Source organism: Euwallacea fornicatus, chromosome 2, assembly GCF_040115645.1.
Source record: "Euwallacea fornicatus isolate EFF26 chromosome 2, ASM4011564v1, whole genome shotgun sequence".
Taxonomy (NCBI): Eukaryota; Metazoa; Arthropoda; class Insecta; order Coleoptera; family Curculionidae; genus Euwallacea; species Euwallacea fornicatus.
In genome coordinates, this window is record NC_089542.1 from 2472270 (window position 1) to 2489026 (window position 16757).

The window sequence follows — 16757 nt, forward strand, 5'->3', positions numbered from 1 at the left end:
ACTGTATAATGTAGTTAGAGCACTTGTTGCAAGAGGCCGGTCATGCACTGAGTGTTCTCGCGAGTGGCGTACGGTGGTTCTCCGTAAAAAATCGCCGCTGCTGGCGGGGAATGCAGCGCGAGTGATGCAGCACGACCTGCGACAGGTGAGTGCACCTGCGGATGCTGCTGCTGCTCCTGATGGAGTCCACGTCGGCGAAGACGGCGCTCTCCTGTTGCTGCTGCTGCAGGAGACGCAGATGCGCCTCCAGGGGCCGATGGATTCGCGCTCTTTGGCCCACGTTCATGATTAATCAGAACTGCGGTTTTGCCTTCTTTTTGTCACAAGATCGAATTATTAAATAACTGTAATTATCAGTGGCCCAGACGTAAACAAAACGTTCGAAGATTGAGAAAAGTTAGCAGGGCTCGGCACAAATTAGTCAAAAAATTGTAATGCGGTCTAAAGTTCAGCAAGTCAATTAGCGGGTTCAGGACAAGCAAGAAACCCCTTGTTATTTCAAAAAGCCGACGATTCGTCGGAGAAGCGAAGGTCGGTCTCGTTCTATCTGGATGTGACGAGATGAGTTACTGACATTTTACTTTTTCAATTTGAAGGGGTAAAGACGGACAGGTCATTGAATATTTCATATATTACTAGTCTTGATGGTATTTTCCAAACTTTTAAAGGCTCTTGAAATTTGAAAAAATGGTGAAACAACATTAAAAAAAGTATTTTTTCTTATCGCATTGTACGTTTTTTGCATTAATAAACAGTAAAGGGCCCTGAAAAAAACCAAATATAAGATAGAAACGCCAGTTTTTTCAAATAGCAAAGTTTTATAGCTTATTCCAAACCCGCTACGTGACTTGCTGAAATCTATCCTGAAACGTGATAATCATGAAGTCTGCGATGTAGCGTTAATGGATTAAAAAGCCTAAATGCAGTCAGATTAAATTGTATTGAAAATAACCTGAGGGACAATAAAAACGTTATAGATAGACTCAATCCTTCAATGTCCTTTTAAAGTACATGTGAACTAATTTATAATTAAGGGGTCAACATTATTCAAAAAATCTTAGTATTTTGAGGTGTTTCATATAATTGCCTCAAGTGCTGTTAGTTCAATTTTAATCTGTTCTAATTAAAATTAAAAATATATATATAATCGTTTACAATACGGTGAATGCACACTTCACGAGCAAGAGAGTCCTAATATTGGGTATCCTCAAGGTGTTATAGCACTTTCAATGCCTTAAAAGGAAAGTGTTGGTCTTGCAAGTATTGTATTTTTAATGGAATATAATAATGCTAGGTTTGAAAGCAATGCAATGATACGAGGTTGCTGTTAAAATAAATTGTGGGGAGTTTATATTTAGATCAGGGAAATATCTAGTTATTGTAGCCTAAAATGGCTCATATCAATCTAAACACTCAAAGGTTTAGTTCAGATTAGCAACAAAAACTCTAAAAATAATATATTTCTTTAAAAATTCCATGGGAATGATACCTAATATGACAGGGTCAAAATGGTTTTATATTACAATGCTGACTTTCCCTGCACTTACAGAAAGTGTCTTTTCAGTTTAGTCAACTAAAAAACACAAACTTTCACTTTTATATAACTAAAACTTTTCTAGTGGATAAACCAGGGAGGGACAAGGAAGAGTTATTGAGACAACAAGATTCATTTCCAGTAATTTAATTTGACATTGGAGAAGAAGCAAATCAGACTTATTTTCCCACGTCATAGAAACCACTTTTAAATGTTTTCTAGACTACTTATCACAGATACTTAATTTTAAAAGCAAATTCAGTCCTCCTTTTTAGGTTGCTCCTCCATCCGCGAGATAATAAAATTTTCGATTACAGTTTGTGCTACAAATAGGGCTTTGTTTCAACAAACAGAAAGTTGCTATTGTAGCTGTTGCTGCTATACACAAAAGAGGCTAAGTAACTTCAGCATAACTTCTATATAAAATCAGTTAATAGGTTTTGAAAAAGACATTTTCCTCTTTTTTTCATGTGTGGGTGTAGTAAATTGTACTTTCCCACTCATGTAAAGAGAAGAAAATCAATTGCTCTCTTTAAGCAAAAACGAGACCTGAACTGTTCAAGTGTTGAGGTCATAATATGCTTATAGACAAAGTTATTGTTATCAAAAAAATTTAAATAAAAATGGACCTATTCATGTAATTTTATCAAAATCTATGACCTGATTTTACACTGAATTAATTTCATAATTTAGCCATCCTGCGCAAACTCATCAATCAACACTCAACTATTCTCAACTTACCTGAAGTACTATTATTTTCTATTGCTATACTCAAAGCAGTATCATCATCTAAATTGACTAACCCAAAATTGGCCCCATTAAGCAAAAGCTCCTGACATGTATGAGGATGATTCTCTTTGGCTGCATACATTAATGCAGTATTACATAACTATAAAACAAATACACCTTCCATATAAAAAAATATACTATGCATTGAAACTAACATGATTGACATGGTCAACTTCAGCCCCATGATTCAACAAGAGCCTGACAACCTCATGGTGGCCTCCACTAGCTGCCAAAATTAAAGGACTCTCTTCATCAGGTCCCAATTTATTGACATCAGCATTGAATGATATAAGCAATTCAACAGCATTATATTGGCCATATGCAGCACTCCAGTGTAATGCAGTAAGGTTGTTGGAGTCAAGGACATCTACAGATTTTTCTTGTAGAATATCAGGACTGTTCAGTTCCCCTTGGCCTGCTTTCATGTGGAACGTCAGTTCTGTGGTTTTAATATTAGAAATAAGTGTCTAAATAGAGATTTATATCACTTACCTACAGTTTGAGGTATCAGGGTCTCGGCTTGAGTGTTTCCTCTTTGTAAATTTGTTAAAACTGTAGATGATGGGGTGCATAGTTTGTAAGGTTGGAAAGCACTCTTTCGGTTTTTATCGTGGAGTGATTGCGGTGACCACTTAGGAGTTGCCACTTGTTCTGGTACTGGAGACCAGCGAGAGTTGGATATTTGGGGGGAAGTGGTTTTGGAGGAATCTTCATCATTTATTGATTCAGGAGAAGTGTCCATTATGTATTAGCTGCACCTATGGGGAAACTGTTGAGGAATTTGTCTTGTTTATACATATAATGTTAATAGACTGGAGAAATGAAGAGAACTAAAACAATTCCAAAAAAATGTATACAAGAATAAAATGTGAAGTGTAAATAAAAAGTATGATTTGACGTTGACGTAAACTTCTGACACATGGGAAAAAGCCGGAGAGGAGCACATAGCGCAATAGAACTCTCTGGGAATAGATCGAACAGCAAAATAATCAATGTTGATAGATCTAAATGGAAGGTATAACCTCCCATTATTTCACTTTAATAGATAGTTAAAATGCATCAACAACCGTAGGCATATAGTGCACGTTAACACGAATATAATGTGCCTAGATTTTATTTTAATCATTTTTCTTGAGAATAAATATCGCTTTTATAAAATTTCCCCCTCTGAGTTTTGTATTATTTTCTGAATTCAATTTATCTGTAGATCAAATCTGTAAGAAAAATACAACGATACAGTATACGGATCAATACCCAAAAAACTCGAATTTTTCATTTTGGAAAAAACCGAAAGCTCGGATTTCTTCATCAAATTAATCAGCTGATTTTGACATTTTACTTGTCAAACTCCAAGCTAAGTTGACGTCTTTTAGGAAAATATTTCCATTTTTATTAAATTTTTATTTAAAATTTGAGCTTCATATTTTTAGTTAAGGTAAACTGGTTTGAACTTATAGATCTCTGGAGCAGCAAGTGGTGTGTCGTCCTGTGCTGCCCATTTCTCTTTCTTCTTCAATCAACTCAAAGGTAAGCTACGCAACCTTCTTATTTTAACACGTTTCTGATTTAAAAAAGTTGAAATTGTGCTATCTTTTACGGGAAAAAGTATGTTCCAAGTAGTTACCCTGCACTGGCAAAATTGCCAGACATTTCCATACAATGATATGATGTAAGGCGAAAATCACAGGTACTGTGAATGCAAATGAGTTAATAACTAATGATTTTGTAACAGATGCATATGTCACGATTTTAAATTCATTATTTCAGAATGGTCTAATCATCAATAAACACCATGACAGACCCAGGAGTAGCAGTGCCTATTGGTACCAACCCAGCCCCTGATGCCCCTAATAACCGCCCCCAATTAACAATTAACAGAACAAGAAACCATAATCAATTAGTGCATATAAGAGACAGATTGTTTCACACATTATTTTATCGGGGAACTCTGGCTTATGCCAGGGCCTTTCCAAAACCAGTGAGGAGATTCATAGAATTCGTAGTGTTAATTAAGGCCTTTATGGCGTTTTTCGTACTAGTTTACATTCATTTGTCCTTTTCAAAGACTGCTAATACTTGTCTAGATAATGTTGTATCTAATTGGCCCAAAGATGGAATTTTACGAGTGGAGATTATTAGCAATATGGAAGATGGCTATAGCTTGAAAGATAGTTATGCTAAAGAGGAGAGGTTGAATAAAATGGGGAGGGAGGAGATGGGGAGTGTATTGGGACTATTGACGACAAAATTGGACTTGGAACCATCAACTTTGGAGCACCATGGTAAAGGCATGGAAGCTTTGCTAAATGGGGAAAGTAAGTACTTAATATAGATATGTAAAATGTACATATATCAAAATGTAAGATATACAATATTTTTCTCTGATTTCATGACTGTTTTGACTCTTTCAATGTGATTCTGGCACTTAACAGAAGATTTTGTAAATTTTTATATTTTCTCTTCATGACTGATTGATCGATATTACAAAATTTAGTTAAAACTCCTATTTCTACAATTAAGAAGAACTTTTTTAGAACAAACTATCAACTCCCAAAAGAATACACTGGATGAACACAGCTATCTAAACGAGTCTTTGAGTGCTACTTCAACAAATTGGTCTTGGATAGAAATGTTCACCGAATCTCCCAAGAAATACGCCGATTTTCTGTTTGTCGAAGGTAGTGAGACTACCAAGTCCGACACGAATCTTAACTCAACAATTGTCGAGGCACGAGAATCGGAATCGAAAGTTGTGGAAACCAGGTTAATTGACAAAAGTAAGTGGTGTTGTTGTATTTTGTGTTTACTGATTTTCTTTATTTATTTTTGAAGAAAAATTCCTAAAACTGGCTTTATTTAATACCTTCTTAGACGACATATACATTTTCGAGTACGCCTTGGAGTATGGGTTTTTGCGTCTGAGTCCTAGTGCTCGGGCAAAATTGAATATACCAGTGAAAGCAGTATTCCTTGATCCGACTAGAGATGAATGCTTTGGAGATTCCTTTACTCGACTGGTTTTAGGGGAATTTCTTGGTTATAACGACCTTCTCATGACTTCGGTAAAGGCCTTCGCGGAGAAGGAACAGAATCGGGGGTTTTTAAAGTGAGTTTTCTGAGATGAGGCAAATTGGGAGGGAAGGTTTTAGGTTTTTCATTTTATAGAAATGTAGTTACCGGAGAGCATTATCGGTTTGTTAACCTTTGGATGGCCAAAACGGCGTATCTTCCGGCAATAGCCTGCATGCTGCTTTTTGTAAGTATTTGCAGGTATTTTTATTTTAATTTTCTTTATTAATAGATAAACTATATTGTTCAAATTTAGGAGGTATTTTGAAGGCAGACTGATCTTTAAACTTCGGAAAATAAAAAAAATCATGAATTTTTATGCTAAAACTTTTCTTAAGCGGTGATGAGGTATGTTGGATGACAAGTTACCTGTAATGACAAGTAAATAAGTGCCGGGTTTCATGAAAATTTTTTAAGTTGATCCAGAGATACTTTATCGTCAAGGATTGAATGATATGGAGATACGTGAGAACACTACTTACCCATTTCACAAGTGATAGAATCCGGGTTTCTTAAATTTTGGGTGATTTGTGAGTGAATGATCCTACAGGTCATTGCATGTTACAGCATACAGTACAACAGACATATGTATCTCCTGATAATTGAGGACGTTCCGCTTTGCAAATGGTGGAATGCGGAAGAGAAATCCTCCCAGTACTTTCTATAAAAGTCCAAAAATTGTGAAGAAATTCATTTCTGACGAAAATTCGTGCATCAGATGAAACGTTCGGCAATTGAGAAGAACTTGGTAACCTGACTTGTCTATACCAGAGAGTCATACGGGGGTGGGGATAATACCTAATCGTTCAATCCACAAAGTATATCTCCGATTTTTTTAAACAAGCTTGAAAACTTTTTTGAGTCTAACTGTAAATGGTCTGGTAATACATATATAGTGACAACAGAGTGGCTCTCGAACTTCTTAAAAACAAAATTTTGGTCTTTGAGTCGAATAGTTAAAAGAGAACTGGGGATTATTGCTTTTTGTACTAAGGGAAGGCTGAAATTTTAGAATGAAAAATCTAAACAATAATTAAAACTGCGACATTTGAATATAGCATGATTTGTCGTCGTTTTTTGTTCTAATGAATATAAATTGTACTCTAGTTTTACTCATTATTGAACTGTTTTGCGTAATGTGTAATATATACAAAATAGGATCAATAATTTGCCTTCACCAGAAAGTCCAGAATGTTTTCACTTTATATAGCGATGATTATCAATGGTCATTTATCATAGTAAAAGTGATTTAATAGTTGTATTGCAATTTAATTGAATAAAAATTAGAGGCGTAGTGCATCATAGTCTCTAACTAGCACGAAGAATTTATATAATATTTTCTGAAAAGAAGAGTTTAAGAAATTTTATATTTGGAACGATGCTTTGCAAGCCACTGAGATATTGTTATTCTATACATTTGTGTCGCAACTTCAAAGAGAAAAATTGATAATTCAATCGAACAAAAATCAAGGGCATATTGAGTTGAAATTTTGGTTCCCACTTAGATTATTTAAAGTCTTTAAAACTAGCGAGATTTCGTTAATATTTCAACAATTCTGTCGCACACTAATGAAAATTCGTTGTTTCACAATTATTAGTTTGGGAAAATTGGTTATTTAAACAGACAAAAATAACAGGAGATTAGTAAGCCAACATTTGTGATTAGGACGAAGATATTAGTAAGTTTAGAAAAAAGATAAATTTAAGAGGTTTTATCTTAGAAATGCAATGAACGCTAATGATTGGTAATTTATTTTTTCCAAGTTGGCAGTATAAACAGAATAATTATTGTTTGCATGGTGAATTGACCAAAAATCAGACTAGTAATCTACAGTGAATATCAAGTTATTGTTATTTCATTTATGAGAAGGGTGAATTTGCGACACTTTTCGAAAGAGCTTGGCGCATCACTGAAATTTGGATATTATCGCCTCTAAAATGACAGTTGAAAAATAAAAATTCTCTGAAAAAAATCAAGGGCACATCAAGTCAAGGTCTTTAGGTAAGATTAAGAAGGTTATTTGCAACGTATGATTTTAAACCATCTTTGGAAGGAAGATTTGTAAACCATTGAAATTTTGGTATTCATTGATATTGAGTTGTTTGGTAATAACTGGTAATAACTGAACAGAAATAAAGGGCATTCCGAAGTGTAACCAATTTACAATGCTATTAGAAAATTCCTTTGAGAAAAAGTTCTGCACGTCACTGTTATTTAGGACTCGTCATTGACTTTTCTCATTTTTATACATCAATGCATTTTAAATGCATTTTCTAACGTTTTCAAAGTAAATGTATAATAAAATTCTCTCTCACAATCCAATTCTATTTAACATTGTTCCGAGTTGCGGGGTCGTAAATAGGAAATTCACCTTAGAAAGATGAACGCCTTATTTCCTTATAAAATTACCTTATTACCCGAAGACATAACTCAAATTATCCGCGACGTTCTCATCATGTCCAATTTAACGTCGAATTTCAAAGGTCGTCATTTTTCGCCAAATAATCAATTTTTAATTTTCGAAAAAAGCCTTATTTCCTTTTGTGTTCTCCGTTGTGCAAAGGGGGGATGTGGGATGCGTTACATGTCAAATTATTCCACTCGTTCGAGTAATTTGGGCTGAAATAATATGAAATTCAGCGCACGACATCCGATGCGCTTCGCGCAAAACATGCCTCGGAATTAAATGCAAATTATTCTGATTTTGAATGGATTGGGGGCTATTTTTCATCGTTATAGGAAATGGGTCACTTCCCTACCCAACGGGGATACAATTACCACATTCTAACAAAACGTCCCTTTTATCTAATTCGTTTTATCAGACTCCGGTGATCTTCGGACATAAATAATGGACGACTGTCTCCATATTGTGATTCCTGTTTGGGGCGCAATAAACGTCCTCGGTTTTCGTCGATAAAATTATTTTAACGACTTCCTTCCTCCCATTGAATGACGGAATGTCACAACGAAGTTGAGGAAACTCCACTTTAATTGGAAACGTTCTGACGTGTTTTATTTTCGTTCCGAGGCGAATTGCGACATCTTCGGTGTCGGAATTAATACGTTTCGTGGAGTTATCACCTGTTTTATTTTTTTGACGGCTGAAAATTGATGTATTGGGAACGATTCTAACGCTTTTCTTTGATTGATGATTCCTTGGATAATTATTATTAGGCCACATTTTGTTCAAACTGGGAGACACACGCTTTTGTTGGGGATTTATTGAGATATCGATTTAGAAAATATATGGCGAGGTTTAACGAGAAATGGTCACTCAGACGCCCAATGTTTTCCAAAATTATTTAATTTAGCATTTCATTCACTGTTTCACATGCATAACAAAGCTCCATCGACCGACTTGAAGGGCCAAAATCTTCAATTTGGTCAACAACTGAATCTTTAAGGTTGGCAGTTATAAAGATTTTTTTACAACAAAATAAGTTGTCGCCAGTATGGTATATACAGGGTGTTCCATTTAAAGCTGTGATAGTGCCACAATCTCGACCAATCCAAAAATTGAACAAAAATCGAGGATAAACGTACAGCAAAACGTCTACTAAAAATTTTTTCAAATAAAAAATATTTATTTTTTGAAGGTCTACAAAATTCAGGGTTGCCATTTGAAAAAAAAGCTCTTGAAATTACCTTAAAATGATGTTTTCGCTAAAAGTCACTATCTTCATGATATCTCCTCCTTACTACCGGACAACTTTTACTTAAACCTTTTTTTCATATAACGTATTATTTTTGAGTAATCTTCATTCACAGCTTAAAAGTGGGACACTCTGTATAGTACCCTTTTCGCTGTTATGCACAGGGAGTTTCAATGAGTGCATGCAAGAGGCAATTAGGCGATTGATAAGTGTGAGGGAGACAGTTCTATGTGGTTTTGGAGGACACAAATTACGCGCAATATGTAAATTTGAACACGTTCTTCGAGAACAAGTTCCATGATAAATTTTAATGTAGCTTTACCTCCACAAACACCACAATAGAAATGGTATTTTAGAACGCATCAATTCAAAAACGAGCTCTTTTTATGATATGATTCATCCTCCGATTAAGGCATATTGTTTCTGAGTCAACGACAGTCGCCTGTCTCCCTGGAACTTACGAATCGCCTAATTGTCTTTCGCTTGCACTCACTAAAATTCCATATGCGTAACAGCCAAAAAATTTTGGTATTTAAAGTATGGTATTTAAAGTGATTTTGATAGTTTTCTACCTCTTTTAAAACCGTGTTTGGCACGATCCTGATTTTAGGAAAGTCACTAGGAAATTCTTAATTTTGAAAAATATTTTTTGGAAGTTTTAAAATTTTTAAATGAGATGACGTAGCATCTCCTAGATATATTAAATATATTTTTTTAATAGTAGAGTATTTTTTGAGTTTTTGATCCTGGGGAGCAGTCTGTCTGCGTAGAGCTTTAAACTCTTTAAGATCAACGGTTCAGCTTATGCTAGTAGGCGACTATAGGCATAGAGTGGCTCGTTTGAAAAAGAAATAAAGTAAACTTCGCAGTTTGTTTAGAACCGCACTCCCCACCAAACTTGGGCAGTTTAAGAGGTGCCGGACCGTCATGCAAAATACACTATTCCCGTCACTGACTGTTAACAACCAGAGACGTAGGTTGCAGGTCGTGCTGTTTACATACAATTTTGAACCGTTCCTCAATGCCGCTTTGAAACATTGTGCGCCAGGGAATCTACCCAACGGAACTTCGGAAATCGGAAATTTCCATCGAGCTATACCAAAAACCAAAGGCGTGATGTCAATTTGGAAGAACAGATTACCTAGAGTCTATACGCCAACATACGCCAATGATTTATAACAGGATGGCAGCTCCCAGTTCGCCATACGAAACGTGCAATTACACCATCTCAGAGTGTTAAAATCCAGAGGCGTGGAGTGTGTGATTGCCCTCAGCTAATAAAATGCATGAAACTCTATTCACACATTTAGAAGGGTTTGCCCCACATGAAGGAAAATTACAATCCACGAATTTCCGGAAATCAGTTACGCCCCTGAATTGAATCCACTGTCGTGCTGTTACCCGATAGGTGACATAATTATATAAGAGTAGGCCACTGGGAGCCTGTTAACCCCGGGCTCGAGTACCGCTGATTTATGTAGTTCCCGGAAACCGGATCTGGCCGTTGATTAGCACAAGAGATGACGCATATAACGGGCCGGGATGGCGCCCGAGCGGGTTAGGGAACGATGTCAACTCAGCCGTCAACGGATCCAGTTTCAATCCTCGGCACAGGATCAAATAATGGTAATGTTTCCCATGTACGTGCTACACAATTATTAAATTTCGGAGGCCACCGAAGTCTGCAATAAAGCATAATTGCCTGTCGAACGAGACTGGAAAGAAAGGAAATAAATGTTGAAAATGTTCAGGTTCACATTGCGTAAACGGTAACAATGATAATGATGGTTTGCTGGTCCAGACAGGCGGAAAGCGGGGCGGCGCGCATCCGGTCCCGGGCTTTTTGGGGGCCTCCGGAACGGCATCTTCACCTAACCGGAAATAACGCACGTCATATCGAAGTGCCACGTGATCGGCCCGATCTAAGGGAAGGAAATAAAATCGCTTGAAATACATTTATTAGGTGCAGTTGAGTATTATCAACCTGTCCATTTGAGATTTATGGCATCTTCGTACCTACATGAAATTCTAATTCTACTTGTAACGATGCGATTTACTAAATACCTGCCCATAACTGAAGGACAACTCGGTATGGAAGTATTCCCGTAGAATGTACGAGTAGATTTTTTCGAGAGTTTAAAGGAGATCCTCAACATCATCTATTACAATCGGTAATCCTAAACAGGTTTTCTTAACAGGTAATTCGTAAAACTTCAGATAAGTTTGTAAATTTCAAAATAGGAGCTCAGGGTATGGGCATTTCGGACAGGCATCTTCCATCTGGGACATTGCTGATTATTGTCACTTTCTGGATCATCTTCACCACCTGGATCTCTAATATCAGTTGAGTTATGTTTCTCCGAATCTTTTTCGCTTCCAAATTACCTTCACTATAACATGTCTAAGTGGTTCCTGTCCCTCCATCTATTTTCTCGCCTTCTTTTTCTTGCGTTTTTGTTTCGTAAAGTGAGTTTTCTCATTCAGGATTGTCATTCATTGACCAATCCGCGGATCTTCTCTCTAACAAATGCAGCGTGTAAGGAATATCATGCAAGCAATGATCAGCAAGAAGGAACAAGAAGAAATACAAATGGTATAAATTTTGATGCAATTTTTTTTCACAGACTTAAGAAAAGTACCATACGGTACGGTGCTGAGTACTATGAATCTGACAATTTCTTCTTTCTTAATTAAAATATCATTTTCCAGTTATTGTAAATCAGCTTAATTTAAAAAATCGCATTTTCCAAAGGCAGTAATATTGAAAATTCTCTTCGGGCCATAACAAGCACGCACGTGCGAGATTCAAAGAAAAGGTATTCTAGAAAGTTCCAAATGTAAATTTCTAGAATTTCAAGTTCATAAAAACTCTGCGGCTATTTGAATGCGCATCGCATAACATATCTTTGAATGATGAACGTTTATTTATTTCTGAATTAGAAAACTCTTAACCTAAGCCGATCTGATAAATAGCTTTTATGTGCGACAACTGTCATTTTAGATGCATTTTCCGGCTCGAGAACACCGGAAAAGTCATAAAAATAAAAGGAGTTTTTCTTAAAAATACACGCTAATGTTGCAGGTAAATTAATAAATTGCATTCAAAATTCAAAAGGGACGCATTCCTCTAAACAGCTCATTTTATCCGGCATTTTAATGTTGCCCTCCTTGGAGATCTGCATAAAACAGTGTATTTAATTTTACGAAGCGACTAAGCTTTTAGTTTTGTTTTTTCATAGTTTTTTAAAATTTATTCTTCTTTGCAGACGGTGATCGTTTCGATGCTCCTTCGCTACGCCCACCATCAGATCTTTGTATTTATAGGTAAGTGAGAGCGAAAGAGAGAGCGATTGGCAATAAAAGAGCATCTACGATTGTATTTGCAAAGTGGAAAGTCCGAGGGCAGCCCTTGTGGTCAACATTCCGGTTGTTTGTCGGTTCGCGGTCTGTGGCGGAAGCCCCGGGGACGGACTAACCCTCTTTTCTTTGCCCTTATGTATTTGCTGTATCAACTATAACCAGAAATATAGAAAGAGTCAACCGCAGAAACGTATTATAAAGGGCCGGCCGAAGATTAAAGGAATAACCAGGGCGGAAAGCTACAAATCCAATTCGTTCCAATTTAACGCTATGAAATACTTAAGATTACTTTTTATGGGAGACGGTCAAGGGATTTCTGAGAGATTTGTTAAATGTCTGAAGTTTTTTGTCTAGTATTTTGACGTCAGCTGTTCTCTGCCGTTCTCGCTCATAAAATGATAAAGAATTACGATTTTGGTATGAGTAAGTCATGTTCGCTGAAACTTGCCGGGCACTCAATATTAGACCCGAATATCTTGAATCTTTATAGTTCAAGCGCGCCGTATTCCCACGTACCGTCCGATAATTTTCATCACTACTAGTAACTAAGCATATTCCCACCATCCAATACCAGATTATGAAACTTTTGTCTCTATATCGTAACTCATAATCCTCGCTTTTCAGGCCCGCGTTTTAATTTTTGTAGGTGCGGTTGTGTCGTACCTCTCAACTATAACTTCGCAATTCTAGGTTAATTAATCTTAACTTAATCCCTCTCAATTTATCTTAACTTAATCCTACTTAGTTTTAAATCATCTTTAAGAATTTCTAGTTAGAAAATTAATTAATCTAATAGGTATTTTTTAAAACAATTATGTGCCTCTATGAGCGCCCTATGGCTTTTAGAAGCTCGAGTGAAATTCGTAAGCTTATGCGCGAGAACTGAGAGTGCGCCGTAAGTCATCACTACTCGATGCAGTTACTATAGACTTCTGCGCTTACATTTCGTATTAGTCCGGACGTTTTCGGCGCATCAATTGCCAAAATTTACTTTAGTCCTGACTTTTAAAATTAAAATTAGGTACATTCCTTAGATCCTCATCACGTAATAATATTATTAAAATAGAAAGTCAACCTTCCTCTCAAACAACCAAAGGCGTGATGTTTTTGTTCGAAACTCCATAAAACTTCGTAACCCTCTCCCTGCTAAAACGCTTACCCTTTTTACCGTTACTTCATCAATCTTGAACAAGTTTATAAATTCAAACTTGAAAAGTTTAGTCGCTTAAAAGTTATCTGACACGTTTCCGCTCTAATTACATGTAAAGAAATTAACCACGGATATCGGATCAGGATTCGCTCTTTGTGGTACAAGGGGAAGTTCACTTCGACGTTGATTAAAGTTTACACGTATTATTCAAGTAAACACCGGAAGGTGTACATTAAAATATGTTTTATGGAATTTCAGTGGACTTACTCCAAATGTTGGAATTCAACTTGGCGATCACGTTCCCGACTGCCCCTCTGCTGACAGTCATTTTGGCTTTAGTGGGTAAGTTGGATTTTTCATCTCATATTTTACATTTGTCCCTTTGACCCAGTAATATCTTGCATATAAAATTGGAAAAGACTGACATTTGCTTCGGTCACATGAGATACGGACGGGAAATTGAGTGTTTTTGTAATTCCTTTGATCGTGCATCACTCGCATGTACGTGAAATTCCTTTAATTTAGTGCTAATAATGTAATTTGGGTCTTCTGGAAAATTCCCGAATCGGGGAAGAATAAATAGATCCGTGGGTTTAGTCGAATTGTCACCACATGCGCAAAATTTTCTTCAGATTTTTAATGAGTAAGCCGATTTGAACAAATAAAATTCGATTGATCACATATTTTTCTGTTTAGTGCCAATAATGATTTCGATGGTTTTGCAATTTTTTGGAATCGTAAAGAAACAAATCTGTTCATTAGTTTCGTTTAATTTTCTGTATCTTTCGAAATTTTCTACATAGTTTTAAAGAGAAAATAAACGCCTTCAATAATTTATTTTGATTACCTATACCTAGAAAGCGCAAAAATTTACTATTTCCGCTGTCATTGAATAACCTCCTCTCAAGTAAGGATAAGTTGTGCTCCCATGTGCCTCTCGACTGACGCTTAGGAACTCCGGACGTTAAGGTCTTGGTACTGAACGAGTGTGAATTTGCAATTTCGAATTTGAGACTTCTTTATTAGTTCACCGTGACCCAAAGATTTTTGAAGAGATGAGCTGTGTTTACACATAAATAACAGAAAAACTGATTGTTAGTCATGTCAGTCATAAATGAATATGCGTTTTTTCTCCATATCTCGCTCGACTTAAAGGGTAAGTCTTTGTAGTCACAATAGGAGGGCTGAATACATGGATATCATACATTGTTATGCTTATATTTTCTAAGAGATCCTGAGAAAAATATCGAATATATATGTAACGTGAGTGTAAAGTGGCTTTTCCAATACTGTCTCCAGGGTGACAAGTGCACGCCTCGAGGGTAAAGCTCTAGTTACACAAATAACAACCTTTTCATGGCAGTTTCTATAATAGAGAATCTGTCTGTTTGGAACATCAGCGATATAAATACCGGACCAACGTGAATTCGCCGAACGTTTTCACCTGCCTATTTAAAAAGAAGAAAAGCCGGTCTTTATTGTAACAGCCACCCAAGTTCTAACAAAAGAAAAGGATACCGCTATAATGCCCTTTTAAAAAGAAAATAGAGGTAACCACCGGCAAAAACCCGAACAATACGGCAACGGCAACGTTTTAAAGGAGGTTTTCGATACGGCGGGAAAATCTTTTCCGCTCCCGATCCAAAACCCTCTTGTATTTATGTTATTGTTAACGTTCCGTACAGAGTTTCCCTTTTAAATAAGTTTAAAGACTTTTTTGGCTTTGGTTAATTAAAGAGCGGGAACTTTCTTTGTCGGGAAATCTTTAGTTTAAGTTTCACGAAGACCTTAGGTGAATTGGAATGCTACGGGTCAGAAGCGGACTCGGATTATTATTCTGTTACAGAAATCCAGGAGTTCTAGCCATCTTAAAGCTTCTCGAAAATTATCTATACGTAATTTTGCATCTATAACGCTCGGCCTAAGACCGATTAAAGCCATGTGAGAGTCATATTCGCCCGGATTATTAACCGTAGTGGCGCGGTGGTCTGCCGTATTGTAATGCACCTCAAGCCGAAGGTCAAATTCATGATAACCAATCGATTTCGACCATTGGTTCCTACATACTCCGTAATTTGAGATTGTTGATGTTTCAATGTGTTATTGAGGCAGCTGGAATCGCATTCACAGCAATTTGTTATCTTACAATTTTTTTAATATGAACAGCTTTTGAAGCCAGAGTAGATACAAGGATTGTGCCAATGGGAGTTGAAATGTTAGGACAACCGTACTTAAAAGGGTCATTTTTGGTGACAAATGACGGTATTATGTGTGGACAATTTTAAGTGAAAACTCTCTTGTTTGAGCATGTAACACTTGTTTTTAAGCTTGCAACTTTTCAAATCCAGGAGTTCAAAGATGAGGGCAACTTCGCTTAAAAATAATGTTTAGTTCAAATTCCTGCTTTCAGAATTAAAATATTAGAGAAGTTTTTAGCTTGTAATACTTCAAAAGTTAAAAAGTAAAGGTAACTGAAATTGACCTCCATGGCACCTCAGAAGTTCTGAAAAATACATACTTAGTAAAATGGTTATCATATATGTATGTAATAATAATATCTCGAACGGAACTGTGAGTTAGTGCTACTTGGAAGTTACTGTACTGAAGTCGCAATTACGTAACAGTCACCGGTATTCCATGAAAATTGTTACACTTGTTGGTGCGAAATTTGGGAATGGTCGGGCTCACTTACATACAGTTACGCTATTACTGGCCGCCACATGTCAATCATGGTCATCGTCGTTTGGAGGACACAGTTACTTGGCCGTCACCGTTATTTGATAATGACCGTTATGTTTGCAGAAAGTTTTCCTTAACACTCCCGTAGCCAGATTCAGAGAGTCCGTTCTCGGCTACTGCGGACAAGTTACCAGGACTCGGCACAGAGAGGCACGCATGGAAAGTTTGGTTAGGAGAGACTGTTTGAGGCGCACTTTAACCCGTTAGAGCCGCAATTTCTGTGAAATTAATGCCATTGATTGTGCTCAATAGTGAAGAAGAGTTCAGGTACATAAACATTTTCCATCAAGTTGATGGAGAGAAAAACAAGTCCAATTCCATGAAAGTTGTTTAGTTTCTGTTGCACCGTTTTAAAATTTCATGTCGCAGAAACGTCTCGGTGATGGAGAAAAATACCAGGCCGGAGACTGGAAGTCGTTTTGCCTCGCTGTGTTTATTTCTACTTCTCAACAAATGAAATTA

At 36.6% G+C, this 16757-nt stretch overlaps 2 protein-coding genes across 3 annotated transcripts in view; one reads left to right on the forward strand and one right to left on the reverse strand.

Moving 5' to 3' along the window:
* Positions 1–22: 22 nt before the first annotated feature.
* The window catches only part of LOC136349615 (membralin), a 46436-nt gene continuing 29701 nt past the window's right edge, over positions 23–16757 (forward strand). The window contains exons 1-8 of one of the 2 annotated variants that reach the window (XM_066301301.1): positions 23–145; positions 3781–3850; positions 4091–4638; positions 4858–5100; positions 5156–5429; positions 5489–5579; positions 12313–12370; positions 13815–13898. In XM_066301301.1, the coding sequence (XP_066157398.1) occupies positions 4116–4638; positions 4858–5100; positions 5156–5429; positions 5489–5579; positions 12313–12370; positions 13815–13898 (1273 nt within the window). In that variant the 5' untranslated portion in view covers positions 23–145; positions 3781–3850; positions 4091–4115. Of the gene's footprint in view, positions 146–3655; positions 3851–4090; positions 4639–4857; positions 5101–5155; positions 5430–5488; positions 5580–12312; positions 12371–13814; positions 13899–16757 lie in introns of those variants that run through there. The other variant, XM_066301307.1, reaches the window with a different exon arrangement.
* Positions 1666–3241, reverse strand: LOC136349660 (ankyrin repeat family A protein 2). Its single transcript, XM_066301351.1, has 4 exons — positions 2816–3241; positions 2479–2762; positions 2276–2423; positions 1666–1857 (listed from the first exon to the last, which is right to left on the reverse strand). Exons 1-4 carry the CDS (start codon positions 3063–3065, stop codon positions 1793–1795), a joined length of 747 nt encoding a protein of 248 aa, XP_066157448.1. The 5' UTR covers positions 3066–3241; the 3' UTR covers positions 1666–1792.

What these genes read in the sequence shown, in the direction of transcription:
- LOC136349660 (XM_066301351.1), bottom strand. Translation starts at nt 3,065, where the DNA reads ATGGACACTTCTCCTGAATCAATAAATGATGAAGATTCCTCCAAAACC. An exon ending in CCTGATACCTCAAACTGTAG is followed by an intron (nt 2,763 to 2,815) that starts GTAAGTGATATA and finishes TTAAAACCACAG; the next exon opens with AACTGACGTTCCACATGAAA. An exon ending in AAGTTGACCATGTCAATCAT is followed by an intron (nt 2,424 to 2,478) that starts GTTAGTTTCAAT and finishes TTTGTTTTATAG; the next exon opens with TTATGTAATACTGCATTAAT.